The 16,490-nt window shown below is 41.7% G+C and overlaps 1 protein-coding gene across 2 annotated transcripts in view; it reads left to right on the top strand.

Moving 5' to 3' along the window:
- LOC137373049 (transcriptional adapter 1-like) overlaps positions 1–16,490 on the top strand; it is a 65,267-nt gene that overhangs the window by 12,367 nt on the left and 36,410 nt on the right. For both annotated transcript variants that reach the window (XM_068037810.1, XM_068037811.1), the window contains 3 exons: positions 6,145–6,210; positions 8,093–8,190; positions 8,765–8,974. In XM_068037810.1, coding sequence (XP_067893911.1) covers positions 6,145–6,210; positions 8,093–8,190; positions 8,765–8,974 — 374 coding nt within the window. The remainder of the gene's footprint in view (positions 1–6,144; positions 6,211–8,092; positions 8,191–8,764; positions 8,975–16,490) is intronic.

Here is a 16,490-nt window from a genome sequence, read left to right on the forward strand (position 1 = left end):
CTAAAAGATCTGTGTGACACCTGCTGCAGACGAATTGCCTTGAATGCCTACCCATCACAGACTGTTCACTAATTTCACCAAGAGAGACTTAAAGTGGCATCTGACTATTCGACTCTGGGACACCTCTGGAAATATCCCACCAGACTGTGACAATTAATTTTATTATTCCTAAGAAACGATTATAACTCAAAACACCCTTTTCCCCAGTTAACCAGTTTATGAATGTGTGTGTGCATGAGGGTTAGGAAGAATAAGAAGTTAGAAAATCTTTTCATATATATTTGTTCAACATTTTTAATAAATAATTTTGTTGCTTGAAGAAACCTAGTTTGGTGTGCTTTATTCTGGGGGATAAATAAAGTGTTTAATTTGGCTAATTTCCAGTAAGTGGGAAACTTTACCAATAGGCTGTGACCTATGGGGTAGTGGGACTGAATTAACAGTGCATTACTCCTGTCTTGGTCATAACAATAATAACTTAAAAGGGAATTGGATGTATACTTGAAGAGGAAAAATTTGCAGAGCCAGGGAGAAAGATCAAGGGAGTGGGACTAATTGGATGGTGCCTTTAGAAGAAGTGGTACAGGCACAGTGGGCTGAATGGCCACCTGTGCTGTAAGATTCTATGATAACTAAGGTGGGAAATGTGCCATAATAGGGGGCTGCTGTTCTAGGTTTGTGGAACATTGTTAGAACAGAGTTGAAGGAGCTCTGCTCTGCATTTAACCATGCTGTAAGGGATTGTTACTTTAGTGGAGTTATACTAAACCTACCTAATTGTGGGAGGGAAAAGGAAGACAAAATCTGTCAACAGAGCAGGGAGGTGCTTTGAACCAATTCAGGATTTACCTCTGCCCTAATCCCTTTCTCTTTAAACCAGTCAAAGCGTGCAGATACTTATAATGGGGATGTTGAGAACCTTCTGTTGCAGGCTTGTTTTCATGAAGCATTTTGAAATCATTCTCACAAAGAAGAATTTCTAATCCATCCAGTGCACGTGACTATAATTTACATAATCATAGAACTAGGCTAGATGTCGTGTTTTTCACCAAGAATTCAGACTTGTGGCACAATTTTCCGGCTTGTGCAGTGAGTGTGGAATTGATGAAGATGGTCAAAAAGGAGCTGGATGAGTTCCTAACTGACTGCCATTACTGTGTCTAAAAGACAGGTTGGATATTGAAAGGGTGGGGGGCGGGTGCATGTTTCCTGGTTACAGTTATCTCTTGGAACTTGTTCATTGGCCTTCAAGGGGCGAAGACGAATTTCCCGGTGTTTTTTCCCCTTAGGTTGGGCTTGGATTTCTTCTCTAGTTTTATTGTCACTAGCAGTGAACTGTGTGGCTGCCTGTCAGGTGCTGGGGAACAGATGTGGTTTGTAGCGTGTTGTACCGTGACTGTACAGCATAAGCTTGATTAGCCACCTTGTCTATCCTGTCTGCCAATTTCATCCATTTGTATGAACACTTATTAGGGAAGGTGGGGTTGCTGGGGATAAATTCATGTTCCTGAACCTCTCAAGTGCATCTTGATCAAGAATAGTTGAAGAATGAGGTTTTTTGGAGATCGGAGTTCTTGTCCTGAACTCCTCTGTCATGCCTAAGTATGAAGTAATGGCTCAAGACAGTGGTCCAGCCATAGAGGAGACGGGTTGAAAGGGACACACATTAAGCAAGTCTATGAAGAGTACAAGGCATGAGCTAGCTGAGATGTGATACTGGAGGATGCTGCAGAGGTCGCATGCGGGGAGGCCTTGCCAGCATTTCCGTTGCCTGATGCTCATTAAACTCAGTATGAAAAATTATCCCTTGGGTGCAAGGCTTGAGGTTTATAGTTCAGTATAAATCACCACTTTGGTGCTAGGTGGGCAGAAAATTGATGGAAAGGGCACAATGGAAGCTGCTCAAATCTGTCATTAAAAGTCTTTCTTGTAGTAAGCGTCCATTATATCACCTGTCAAACTTTGGTCTCAGAGTCATTACACCGGAGTGCGCCACGCTGCAAAACATCAGACATATGTAGGCAGAAAATTGGGATTGACTTAATTAACCGCAGTCAGTTATCTATTCAAGACAAAATGTCCTGGATCTTGCATTCAGTGGCAAACTAATGTATCAGTTTACACTTGGTCACAGACATTATATGGGCTTTTGCAATGGAACTTGCAGTGATTGGAAATACGTTTTGGAACCAAGCCCTCTCCATTGAATCTGGGACCTCTGTGAACAGGGCAAGCAACTATGCATCTTCTTAACCAATCAGATTGAAGTATTGTTAACAAGCAGGGCAGACTCTGAACCGGGAATTGTCAGTTACAATGCCAAATTATATACGGAAAGTGAAACAATGATGGGATTAAGGGGGAGAGAAAGAGAAGAGACAAAAAGAAAATATTATTTTAAATGTCCAAAATCAAGAAAACCTGCTATGCCAAATGAGGAATTTTAATTCATTGGTTGGAAACTTAACTTTTAATTAAAAAAACACCTAGTTAACTGTTTTAAAAACTGACAGCCAAGCTGGCCACCGCAATTTGCATCTGAAACACTTTACATATTCCAAGTCATTCAAGAGGAAACACTGTCTGATGAGCCTGTACCCAAAACAATGGCTTGCTCTATTGATTGAACTACCTGAAATTGCTTTCATTAGCAAGACATTCAAAGCCATCCTGAAACTTTAACACTGAAAGGGCAAACCCCTCCAAGTGCAAATATTGGCATCCTGAAGCCTGAAAGATTGAAATTCCTAAACTTGAATTTCGTTCGAAGGTACCAGAGAATATACTGAGGCAGTCATGTAACCATCGGTCCATCTCTGTGAAAGCTAGGAGTTTCCCTTGGAGAAAGGAGACAATCCAGAAGGCCTGGTGGGGCGTACAAAGCCCAGCTGCCAGTTGCTAGATCCAAGGCAAAGACACCAGGGGAAGAAAGCCACCTACAATTCTTCCTCCAAGAAAACCCTGAGGCAGTTGGGCCAGCCACAAAATGCACTTCTACTAGCCAAAGACTCCAAGAACACAACTTCAGCCGGAAGTCACCCAGTCCCACAGACTGTGTATTAATTTTTATTTGTTCGGGGCTCTAATCCAACCACAAATCTCCTCCTCCTCAGTCTGTTATCTATTTGAGTGTGTACGATTCTCATGTGAGTATGTGTGTGAACGTGTAGTGTATTTTTTATTTTATTTAGATCAGGTTTAGATTAAGTATAATAAATTCACCTCTTCCTTGTTTAAACTCAAGAAAACCTATCCGATTGGTTCTTTTATGATCACAACAAAGGGAAAAGGTAAAATGCTCACTGAAGTGGTAAGACATTCACTGTTTAAAAGCAATAAACCCTGTTGTGGTCAAATAAGAGGAAGGACAAGAGGGGAGCCTTGTGACCCCTCCTCACCTGGCGGTAACACCAACAATAATCACTGTCGGATTGAGATTCTACATTTGTAAAAGTTAATTTTCAGTGCCAGCGAAATTGTTTGGCAGTAATTAAGACTTGACACACTGTTAAAAATTAACTTACACTGCATTGCATAAGCCCTAACCTTTTCTGATGTGTTTAGTGCATTTCGCTCGCATAAGTACAATAACTTCACACCCTTCCACGCTGATGCCGAGTCTCTTGACACGATGTTGCAGCGAAGCTTATGGCGGAGCAGGGCAACTTGAACAGCAATTTCCTCACTTCCGTCTTTAACTGCACATATGCAGATGCTGGGAGTTGCAGTCTGATTTACTCTTTAATAACAGTGAGCGATTGCTGATAGCCTTACTATTATCCAGACCAATGTGAATGAAAGGGTAGAAAAAAGTGCCTGTGAGGGTAATTGCTGTAATCAAATTCTTCATTTAAAAAGAATTAAATCAATCTATTATTCATGTACCAACAAACGCAAAGCGGACCAATCTAATTGCTCAAAAAAGTTCTTCACATTGTTTTGGAATGCAATTTCTTCCTTCACTCAGGTTAGTTTATAGAGCTAGATATAAAGTCTGGAACTGACAGGTGAATTACACAATTCTGACAAAAATTAAAATTGGTCATTTAATTTGTGAAATGCTGCAAAGAAGGTTTACCCACCCCCAAATTGGCCTGCATTTCTGACTCGAGCCTGGGGCTTGAGTTGGAAATTTTGCCTGGGCCTTGGGTGCTGGGAACTACTTGCTGCTGTGAACAAATTCTGTATGTGCGAGAAATGCATCAATGAAGTTGTGACTTTTTATCCTGCTCCTTGTCATTGTGTACCAAGTACTGTAATTCAAATGCACATCAGTCAGCCAGGTAGGAAAAGCAGTGAGGCGTTATTACTCCTGGTGATAAATTCTATGAGTGGGGAAGAGTGTTGTAGTTTACATCCTGCTGCTCTGCAGCTCAGTTACGCAAAGTACATTGTGGCATCCAGACAAAAAATGTACGTATTACAATTCTGAGGTCTGGGTGGTGCAAATGAAATCAAAACTTAGGGGGCAAATCTTGCTGAAACAGAGCATCTCACAATATTACTGCATTGGTTAGACTTCTTCCTGCACCCTTCACCTAGAAAAAAAATTGTGACATAACTTGTAGAAGTGTTAGCTGATAATGGCACAGTAAGAGTAATAGAGCATAGAGTCGTAGAGTTATGCAGCACAGAAACAGACCCTTCGGCCCATCGTGTCCGTGCCGGCCATGAAGCACCTAACTATTCTAATTCCATTTTCCAGCACTTGGCCTGTAGCCTTGCATGCTATGGCGTTTCAGGTGCTCATGTAAATACTTATTAATTGTTGTGAGAGTTCCTGCCTCTACCACCTCTTCAGGCAGTGCGTTCCAGATTCCAACCACCCTCTGGGTGAAAAAATGTTCCTCAGTGAATTGTGAATGGTGGGACCAACACTTAATCTCCTTGACCAATGAGATTTAAGGATTGAGGAAGAAAGAGGAACAGCCACTAAGAAAGAGAAATTGAGGGGGAAGGAAAGATTGGATTAAGCAAGAGAGAAAAAGACAATGGAAAAGTAAGAAAAATATTAAAATTTCAAAATCCAACAAGTTACTACCTGCAGGGATGAAACAACAGTTTAAATTGCTCTCTTTCTGGGTCACTGAGGTTGGTTGGCATTGAATTAACAATTATCATGTTGTTGAAAGAGTACTTATGCTCTTAATTACAAGCCGTAACTTTTTGCAGCAAGTTCAATGGGCAATTAATGTACGCACCCAACAAATTCTTAAAAATAACGGGGAGGCTGCAGGTGATTTATCAATTTGTTAAATTTCATCAAGTTCTGGAGATTTGCAACTCTTGGCCTATCTCTGAATTCCTTGAACCTGCTGGCCGATTTGCGCATTAATAACTGTGCGTTGCCAATATGCCATTATTTTTCCAGCAAGAATTGGCCCACAATTTCAATTTTTCCAGCATTTTCAAGTAAAGTAACATTCGGACTGAACCATTGCTTATTTAGCTGAAGGGCATTTGGCATATGCCAAGGCAAGGGGTGATTGTGACATTTTGATGCTGACCTTGGCTTGAATCGGTGCTCAACTGGTCCAGGACCTTGGTGCATGATCAAGTGCCCATTGTTCGAGACCCAACAGTGAGTAATGACCTCCCAGGGTAGTGCTTTGCTACGGCAGCTTTCGGAATATCTAATGAGGGAAGTTAGCGGAAGGGAAAAAATATTTTTCAGAATCATTGAAGTAACCGAGAAGAAGGAGGAAGGATTTAGGAAGAAAACAGCAGATTAAACACACAATATCTGCTGTGGGAAGTACAGCAAAAGTAAATATTTAATGTACATAACTGGTTTTGAGGACAAGGCAAAAGGTAGATTTATTAAAGGGTAAGCAAATAGTATGACAAATATTAAATCTGAGAGACCTGTGAGCAGGATTTTTTTCACAGCAGTCATGTGATGCAATACTTCAGTAAATTTGTTACACTCCGTTGATGGATAAACTGCTGTTATTAAGTTGCAGCAGAACCAAGATAAAAATCAAAAACTGCTTCCCAGCTCTTTGACTACCCCATGTTGAATGACACAGAATTTAGATAAGTGAATCCTGTGACCACTTGTTTTTTTTTCTCTGATGACTTTGCATTTAAGCTTGGTAAATTTACTATGATAATACTAAAGGAAGAAATGATTTTGTTTTCCAGTGCATTCCCATAATGACTTCTTGCTTGCAATCCTCACCAGATGTCAGATCATGGTTTCAGCTCCAGGTACGTGGGAATGGTTTGAACTGTATAGGAGTTTAAAGAGACGTAATGTTTTTCTGTTTTATTTGTACATTGTCAAAAGTTGAAGCTTTTGTACACAGCCAAATCATGTTTCAACTAATTTCCATTTTTCCATTTCATTTCAGAATTTCATTCAATGTGCTCTTGCCAAGCAGAATTATTCTGGACTTTATAACTTCTGTAATTTCAACATTAAACTCCAACCAAATAGGTTGATTCATAGAAACAAAAGCAAAATACTCTGTTGCAGTATTAATGAAAGGTCATCAACCAGAAACGTTAACACTGTTTCTCTCTCCGCAGTGCCTGACCTGCTGAGTATTTTCAGCAGACTGATCCACAATTTATTTTTCTTAAAAAAAAAAGTTTGGTAATGGAAAAAGCACAGTCGGTATTTTCCATGGCAAATCACGGATGATTCCAAGGATTCGTAGGAACTTTATCAGTGAATTTGTAAACTATACTGTGTATATCAAGTAACTAGGTATATCCCAAATTCCATGAAGCCAATTCCAATAACTGTCACACTTTTGAGCTTGGGTAGAATTTCTGTTCAACTTGGCCTTTTTTGCCAGACTCGCTTAATTCTTTCGAGATGAGTAATGTAAACTGTCTGCATATTTGTTTGTTCTAGTATTTGTGTGAAACCCAAGAAGTGTAGCTGATGAACGGCAGATTGGAATGATAAAAATTCCATCTTGGATTTCATGAAGGTTGGAATGTACTCTCAATGTCTTTATATGTTCTGATTGGCTTTGAAACAGAAAAATCAAAACTGTTGCTCAATTCAACCCACATTATTTAGATTTTAAAAATCAAGTTACTATTCCCTGTGATGTCAGAAATATCTGGGATCCCATAGGGATCTTTGTTTTATAAAGGTGAAACTGAATGCTGCATTTACCAATGAAAAATTACTCCCGTAGATGAATGCAGTTTTAATTCCAGTTTGCTCATCCTGAATGGGAGTCTTGACATCAGTGTCTGCCCCCTTTGCTTTGATTGCCATTTGATAGTTTGGTTCCATGTTTAGGAGGGAGGTAATTGAGGGTGCAACAGTGGAAACAAAATTGAACCTGGTAATCAAAGCTGTCAAATATTATGGACGACAATATTGAAAGTCTTGAATGTTGCAACTAAATTTTATGGGCAACCGTTTTAAAGTCTGTCTCTGCTTCTGCTCCCTTATCAAATTGGATTCCTGAAGGCAGGTATGCTGAATGTCTGCCATGCTTGAAAACAATTTGAGGCATAAGAGCCATTGAACTGGGGAGGTACAGAACTTTGACTTTGCAAAGAATCCCTGATCTCGAGAAATCTTTCTCCTTTAGGGTCTTCTATTGGAGAGAGATGAACAATTTGGACTAAGCTTATTCCCAATCTTTTTGGCTCCTGCAGTCATGCTGTGTCCTTGTCCTCATGGGTGGAATGATTTGCAGGGTGGAAATTTCAACCTTTTTGATTTCAAAGGCATTCATTTGTTGCACCAGTAGGAAGCATGCTTAGCAAACCGAAACAGGATCCCAGCTGGGATAACTTTATCTCCTTTCCCAAGATGTTTTCATCGAAGAAGGGAGAGTGTTCTCTTTGCCAAAGAAAGGAAATTGTTTGGGAACAGGGAAATAAACCAGGAAAAGGGAGAGGTGCAGCAGAAGTTTTCTTGCAATTTATTAAATCATGTGGGGAACGTGCATGTTTCATATGCTCTTCCTGTTGAAATTGGCCTGATCTGATTGGCAGTAACTCTTATTAAATTTCCAATGTGATCTGCAAGATTAGTTTAATCACTTATATTCAGCAACACTATCCTCCTTGGAAAAATAAGAAATGTATTTATGGTTTCCTTGTACTGTTCTTGTTTCAGAAGGTAGTGCTTCTCTACTATGGACCAGTCCATCCACTGCCAAATCTGGCAAACCTAAAAGCAAAAAAAAGTTTCCATCTTTACGGGCAAAGTTTGAAGTGAGTTATTTTCAACCCTGATAATTATTTTTCTCCTTTTGGAGAAATGATTATTTTTTAAAAATCGCGCTCTTCTATTTATTAAAACCGCAAGCTTCTAATGAATCTATCTACTATATGGAATTTGGAATTGCATTCTTCCTTCTCCAGTTGAGGTAATTAGATGATGACTTTTGAAAGTACAGAAGTGAAATAGTTTTACATTTGACAGATTTAAAATTGTATTGACCTTGACCATGCACTGTTTGAAGGTAAGTTCTTTTTAATGCCCTCCACTATTAATGTGACGATGGAAGGTCCAGACTCCATTTCTTGCCAATAGTTCTGTCCGAGGAGGTGGATAAAGATTTTCACATTGTTATTAACATCTTTCAAGAGTAAGGTCATGAATAAAATTGATCTTAAAATGATTTCTACGTCTGCCGTGGTCAAAAGCATCAATCTTTCGTTCTGTGTGTGTATGTGTAAAAATGCTTTTTGATTACCGTTTTTGGATGCTTTATAAATCCCATGTTGAATGCTTGAGTGGCATTGAGCAGTTCAGCTTACAAGTTGTGTATGTATTTTTCTCCAGCATCGTTTTCAAGCACAGAATCCTTTATCGGGGGCACAACACTTCATGGCAAAGGATCCTCAAGAGGAGGATGATGTGAAGTTTTGCACTCATACAATGGTGCTTCCCACAAGAGGCCAGCTAGAAGGTCGGATGATAGTAACGGCTTATGAATGTGGACTGGACAACGTATCTGAAGATGCGGTGACGGCAGTGGTGCATGCAGTGGAGGTACTATAATGAAGTTAGCTCTTGTTTGGTTACAAACAAAATTAGGTTCACATCATTTTTAAAAAATCATTACAATATTTTTTAATGGTTATTTACAAATGTTTGTATATTGTTTTTCTTTTTCTCCTACTCCAAAACTTTAAAATGCCTCTGGTGTGGGTCCCTCTGCACCCACATCATCCTCTGGCTGTGAGAGCAGGCACTATTTCTAAGCCTCTGCTGCTCCTGAACTGGTTGACATGATGCTTACTAGGATAGTGTAAGTTGATATGCTTTTCTCATATATTTCTCCACCTCCTAAGGAAGAACTTCACTTTCGCTAACTGTCTTTGTGGCTATCTTGAACATTGATAGCAGACAACTGACTTCGCCATTCACCTCCAGAACTGACTGGACCATATAAACCTTTATCAGGTCCTGCTCTCCTGCGGAATTGCTCACTATTTTAGGATCATCCTGGAATGCGAAAATCTAAAAATGGTCATCTTAAAACCCTTCTCCCTTGTGTCCTCCATTCTCCCCTCCAAGTGTGAGAAACTCATGGAATGCTTTGTCACCGGCAAGGATGGGTACCAACATGTTGCATCACAGACATGGTTGCAGTTAATCTGCACATAAAATATATAGCCAACCTAATGCCATCAAAACACAGTCCGATTTAAAACACATTTCTCCCTATTTAGTGAGATACCTGGCATTGTTTTTACTTACACAAGTAGTCAGTGTCTGCTCACCACTCGAGCGATGCAGAGAATTTGGATAGATGTCCATCTGTCAGGAGTGATCTTGATCTCTTTCTCTCGCTTTATCCCTCTCCCCGCTCTCTTTCCTCTGTGTCCATCTCTCTCCTCTGTGTCCGTACCTCTTCCCTTTGTGCCCCCCTCTCCTCCTCACTGTGTCGCCTCCTCTCTCCCCTCTGTCCCTCCCCCGCTCCCTCTGCCCCCTCTTCACCTCCCTATGTTCCCTCCCTCTCCTGCCTCTTTACCCCTTCCACCCCCACCCCCAGCCACGCACCAGGAGCGGAAATACATTGCCGCTCAGCGCTCTGAGAAACCAGGCCGTTTGGAGAGCTGAGAAAGTGGAGTCTAAGACTAGTATTTAAAACTTGAATCTTGAATAAGGGGAATTATGAGGGCATGAAAGCAGAGCTAGCAAAAGTGAACTGGCAAATTATGTTAATGGATAGGTCAATAGAGATGCAGTGGCAGACATTTAAGGGGATATTTCAGAATATACAGATTAGATACATTCCAACGGGAAAGTAAAACTTCCAAGGGGGGAATCTACTGTCCGTGGCTAATTAAAAAAGTTAAAGATAGGATCCCATCTTAAAAGCTGCAAAGATGGGTGGTCGTTCAGAAGATTGGACAGAATGTAAAAAGAGCAAAGAATGACTAAAAGATTAATAAGGAGGAAAAAAATTAGAGTATTGGATTAGATTAGATTTACAGCACTGAAACAGGCCCTTCGGCCCACCGAGTCTGTGCCGACCATCAACCACCCATTTATACTAATCCTACACTAATCCCATATTCCTACCAAACATCCCCACCTGTCCCTATATTTCCCTACCACCTACCTATACTAGTGACAATTTATAATGGCCAATTTACCTATCAACCTGCAAGTCTTTTGGCTTGTGGGAGGAAACCGGAGCACCCGGAGAAAACCCACGCAGACACGGAGAACTTGCAAACTCCACACAGGCAGTACCCAGAATCGAACCCAGGTCCCTGGAGCTGTGAGGCTGCAGTGCTAACCACTGCGCCACTGTGCCGCCCATGAGTATGAAAGAACGCTAGCTAGAAGTATAAAAACAGATAGTGTCATGGTCCTGTAGTTTTTTTTTCCCAGGAATATGCGGTTTGCCTTTAAGGTTTGCAAAGGATCAGTATTGCTTTAAGAACCAGCAAGCCTCAGGAATTATAGGAAGGTGCATATTTGTTGCCTTAGAAACAGCCATTTAGAGACTGCGATTCAAAGGGTACATTCCCGTTGCCATAGATACAGCCACTGGGAGTGAGTATCAAGCGATACATTTGTTACTGTTCAATTTTGAACTGGCTTTTTAGTTGAAGACAGTTTGTTCTAACAGACACAGACACAGAGGACACACAAACAGCTGTGGTGTTTAGCACCTGAAAAAAGAGCTCTCAACCATTTAAACTGAAGGAATAGGATTTTTGTCTGTTAATTATTATCTCTCAAAATTCTAAAAAAGGTCAAGCCAAAACACAGATCTCTGGTAATTTAAACTGAAGGAAGGGAAGTTAGACTGTGACAATCTTTTATCCCTCAAAAACTCTGAAGTCAGATTGATTCTGTTGAATGTGTTTGCAAGTCGTTAATTGTTGAAATTCGCTGGAGAAGGAACGCATCACGTACTGCTGGAATTAGGCTACGGATTGTTCTACTGTGGAAGAACCTTTTTTCCTGCATCGGACGGCTGTGAGGACTTCATGCAACATTGGACTGTAAATTTGCAAGGGCTGTAATTTTTTCTATTTTAAATGGTTATATCTTCATAGTGTTTAAGAATTTAGTTTTTCTAATTAAACAGTTAATTTGTTGATTTAAAGACACCTGGTTTGGTTAGCCTCATTCAGAGGTTAATAGATGGTACAATTTGGCTGGGTCTTTCTTTAATTTGGAAAGTTTAAAATGATATGCTAGGCGATCTCTGGAGCAACGGGATTGAATTAACTGCGTTTCTCCCACCACAGTCAGAATTGTATATTTTGATTGGGGGCTTTAACTGGAGCGGTCGGTCATAGCAATAGTAAGATTTTATATAGATATTTTAAAAATGAAGAGTTAACTTTGAGCGTTGGTCCTATAGAAAGTGAGTCTGGGGAATTAATAATGGAAAAAACGGAGATGGCAAATGAATTGAACAGGTATTTTGCATCAGTCACCACCATAGAGGATACAAGTAACATCCCAGAAATAGCTGTAAATCAGGAAATGGAAGGGAGGGAGGAACTCAAGAAAATTACAATCATCAGGGAACTGGTACTGAGCAAATGTTAGAACTGCAGGCTGCCAAGTTCCCGGGTGCTGATGGATTTCATCCTAATGTCTTAAAGGAAGTGGCTAGTGAGATAGTTGGTACATTGGTTTTAACTTTCCAAAATTCCCTAGATTCGGGGAAGATTCCATTAGATTGGAAAATAGCCAATGTAACTCCTTTATTCGAAAAGGGAGAGAGACAGAAAGCAGGAAACTACAGGCCAGTTAGCTTAACGTGTCATAGAGAAAATGTTAGAAGCTATTGTTAAAGATGTTATAGCAGGGCACTTAGAAAAATTCAAGATAATCAGGCAGAGTCAACGTGGTTTTGTGAAAGGAAAATCTTGTTTAACCAATTTATTGGAGTTCTTTGAAGAAGTAACATGTGCTGTGGATAAAGGGGAGCCAGTAGATGTACTATACTTGGATTTCTAAAAGGCATTTGATAAGGTGCCACATCAAAGGTTATTGTGGAAAATAAATGCTCATGGTGTAGGGGGTAATATTTTGGTATGGATAGAAGATTGGCTAACTAACAGGAAGCAGAGTAGGCATAAAAGGGTCATTTTCTGATTGGAAAGATGTAACGAGTGGTGTGCTGCAGGGATCAGTGCTGGGGCCTCAACTTTTTACAATTTATATAAATGACTTGGATGAAGGGATCGAAGGTATGGTTGCTAAATTTTCTGATGACACACAGATAGGCAAGAAAATAAGTTATGAAGAGGACATAAGGAGGCTACAAAGGGATATAGATGGGTTAAATGAGCAGGCACATGGAGTATATTGTGGGAAAATGTGAAATTGTCCATTTTGACAGGAAAGATTTTAAAAAAGAAGCATATTATCTAAATAGTGAGAGATAGCAGAGCTCTAAGATGCAGAGGGATCTGGGTGTCCTAGTGCATGAATCGCAAAAGGTTAGTATGCAGGTACAGAAAGTAATTAGGAAAGCTAATAAGATATTATCATATATTGTGAGGGGAACTGAATACAAAAGTAGGGAGGTTAGACTTCAGCTATACAGGGCATTGGTGAGACCACATCTGGAGTACTGTGTACAGTATTGGCCTCCTTATTTAAGGAAGGATGTAAATGTGTTGGAAGCAGTTCACAGGAGGTTTACTCGACTAATACCTGGAATGGGTGGTTTGTCTTAGGAGGAAAGGTTGGACAGGCTAGGCTTGTATCTGCTGGAGTTTAGAAGAGTAAGAGACGACTTGATTGAAACACTTGAGTGGCGCAGTGGTTAGCAGCGCAACCTCACAGCTCCAGCGACCCGGGTTCAATTCTGGGTACTGCCTGTGCGGAGTTTGCAAGTTCTCCCTCTGACCGCGTGGGTTTTCGCCGGGTGCTTCGGTTTCCTCCCACAGCCAAAGACTTGCAGGTTGATGGGTAAATTGGCCATTATAAATTGTCCCTAGTTAGGTAGGTGGTAGGGGAATTGAGGGAAGGTGGGGATGTGGTAGGAATATGGGATTAATGTAGGATTAGTATAAATGGGTGGTTGATGGTCAGCACAGACTCGGTGGGCCGAAGGGCCTGTTTCAGTGCTGTATCTCTAAATAAAATAAATAAATATAAGATTCTGAGGGGTCTTGACAGGGTGGATGTGGAAAGGATGTTTCCACTTGTGGGAGAATCTAGAACTAGGGATCACTGTTTAAAAATATGGGGTCGCCCATTTACGACAGAGATGAGGAGAAATTTTTTATGGGTGTCATGAGTCTTTCAAACACTCTCCCTCAAAAGGGGGTGGAAGCAGAGTCTTTGAATATTTTTGAGGTAGATAGATTCTTAATAAGCAAGGGGTTCAAAGGTTATTGGGGATAGGCAGGAATATGGAGTTGAGGTTACAGTCAGATCAGCCAGGATCTTGTTGAATGGCGGAGCAGGCTCGAGGGGCCGAGTGGCCTACTCCTGCTCCTAATTTGTATGTTCGTATGTTGGACTTTTTTTTTATTCGTTCATGGGATTTGGGCTTTGCTGGCGAGGCCAGCATTTATTGCTTATCCCGAATTGCCCTTGGGAAGGTGGTAGTGAGCCGCTGCCTTGAACCGCTGCAGTCAATATGGAGTAGATACACCCACAGTGCTGTTAGGAAGGGAATTCCAGGATTTTGACCCAGCAACAGTGAAGGAAGGGCGATATAGTTCCAAGTCGGGATGGTGTTTTGGCTTGGAGGGGAACTTGCAGGTGGCGGTGTTCCTATGCATCTGCTGCCCTTGTCATTCTAGGTGGTAGAGGTCGCAGGTTTGGAAGGTGGTGTCTCAGGAGCCTTGGTGCAATGGTGCGGTGCATCTTGTAGATAGTACGCACTGCCGCCACTGTGTGTCGGTGGTGGAGGGAGTGACAGTTTGTGGATGGGGTTCCAGTCAAGCGGGCTGCTTTGTCCTGGATGGTGTCGAGCTTCTTGAGTGTTGGGCCTGCACCTATCTGCCTGCCTATTATTTTAAAAAAAAAAGCTTGCTCTGGCTCAAAGAAGTCTTGCCTTTCCAATTCTATCATTGATTTCTGTGCACTGTCCTATCTGTTTTACTCACACCAACACTCTCCAGGTCTGATTCCGCAGGTCGGACACGGGCAGTGAGCACTTGATTGACTGCTCCAGTCTTCTCAGCAAGTCCTACCTCCCCAGCGCTCCGATTTGACAGAGGTCCACATGCAGGCAAACCATTCGAGCTTTTGATTGGCAGGCTGATACAAAAACCTTGGCAAGCTGTAGGAACTAGCTTGATGCCCTGACCCTAGGGGTTGTAAATAACTTCCTGATAAGTATAACGGTTTTGCTGCAAGAGCAAATGTCTTGGAGCAAGACATTTAATTTCCACGGACCTCAAAATTTTTACCACGGACACCGGTGTCCATGTAAGGACACATTGCCAATCCTGGTTACCAGGCTAACCTTCCTGTAAGGTTTCTCCCACTCTAGTCCTGAACTCTCATCTTTCTCTAGTTGTCTCCTATCTCTCCTCTTGCCCTGTCCATGCTCATCTTTTTCTGTGGACCCACCTCCTACTCTGTCGACCCTATTCACTAAACTGCTGACCACTCAACTTCCCTTCCTGATTTCCCATGTTAGCTGATTATATTAACGGTTCTATCTCTGCTGGTGTTGTACCCCTCCCCTAGGAATCTGCTGTCATCATCCCTTTCCTCAAGAAACCCACCCTTGATCCCTTTTTCCTTGTTGCTTCATCCTCACCATTCCTTCACTGTGGGTGTACCTGGTTCTGGACTCCCCCACCATCGGGAACATCCTTCCTGCATCTACCCTGTCAAGTCCTGTTAGAATTTTTTGGGTTTCTATGAGATCCCTCTCACTCTTCTGAACTCCAGCGAATATAATCCTAACTGACTCAATCTCTCCTCATACATCAGTCCCGCCATCCCAGGAATCAGTCTGGTAAACCTTCACTGCACTCCCTTTATAGCAAGAACATCCTTCCTCAGAAGGATGTGGAGTGGCGCAGTGGTTAGCACAGCAGCCTCATAGCTCCAGGGACCCAGGTTCGATTCTGAGTACTGCCTGTGCGGAGTTTGCAAGTTCTCCCTGTGACCGCGTGGGTTTTCGCCGGGTGCTCCGGTTTCCCCCCACAGCCAAAAACTTGCAGGTTGATAGGTAAATTGGCCATTGTAAATTGCCCCTAGTGTCGGTAGGTGGTAGGGAATATAGGATTACTGTAGGGTTAGTATAAATGGGTGGTTCTTGGTCGGCACAGACTCGGTGGGCCGAAGGGCCTGTTTCAGTGCTGTATCTCTAAATAAATAAATAAAATAAATAGATAAGTAGACCAAAACTGCGCACAATATTCCAGGTGTGGCCTCACCAAGGCACGACATCCCTGCTCCTGTACTCTAATCCTTTTGCTATGAAGGCCAACATACCTTCCCCTGCAATCGCAGGAGGTGTAATACCTGCCCATTTACCTCCTCTCTCCTCACTATCCCAGGCCCGAAACACTCCTTTCAGGTGAAGCAGCGATTTACTTGTACTTCTTTCAATGTAGTATACTGCTCACAATATGGTCTCCTCTACATTGGAGAGACCAAACGCAGACTGGGTGACCGCTTTGCGGAACACCTCCGCTCAGTCCGCAAGCAGGACCCTGAGCTTCTGGTTGCTTGCCATTTCAACACTCCCCCCTGCTCTCATGCTCACATCTCTATCCTGGGCTTGCTGCAGTGTTCCAGTGAACATCAACGCAAGCTCGAGGAACAGCATCTCATTTACCGATTAGGCACACTGCAGCCTGCCGGACTGAACATTGAGTTCAATAATTTCAGAGCATGACGGGCCCCCCATTTTACTTTTATTTTTAGTTATTTTTTCTTTTTTACACTTTTTTTTTTGTTTCATTTCATCTTAGTTTGTTCAGTTTGCTTACCCACTGTTTTTTTTTCATGTTTGTACTTTCTGCTGTTCAATCTTCAGTCCGTTAACACCCTATCTGTACTAATGCTTTGTCTTTCAACACACCATTAACATATTGTTTGCCTTCGCTCC

The sequence above is a fragment of the Heterodontus francisci genome, chromosome 8 (assembly GCF_036365525.1).
Source record: "Heterodontus francisci isolate sHetFra1 chromosome 8, sHetFra1.hap1, whole genome shotgun sequence".
Lineage (NCBI taxonomy): Eukaryota > Metazoa > Chordata > Chondrichthyes > Heterodontiformes > Heterodontidae > Heterodontus > Heterodontus francisci.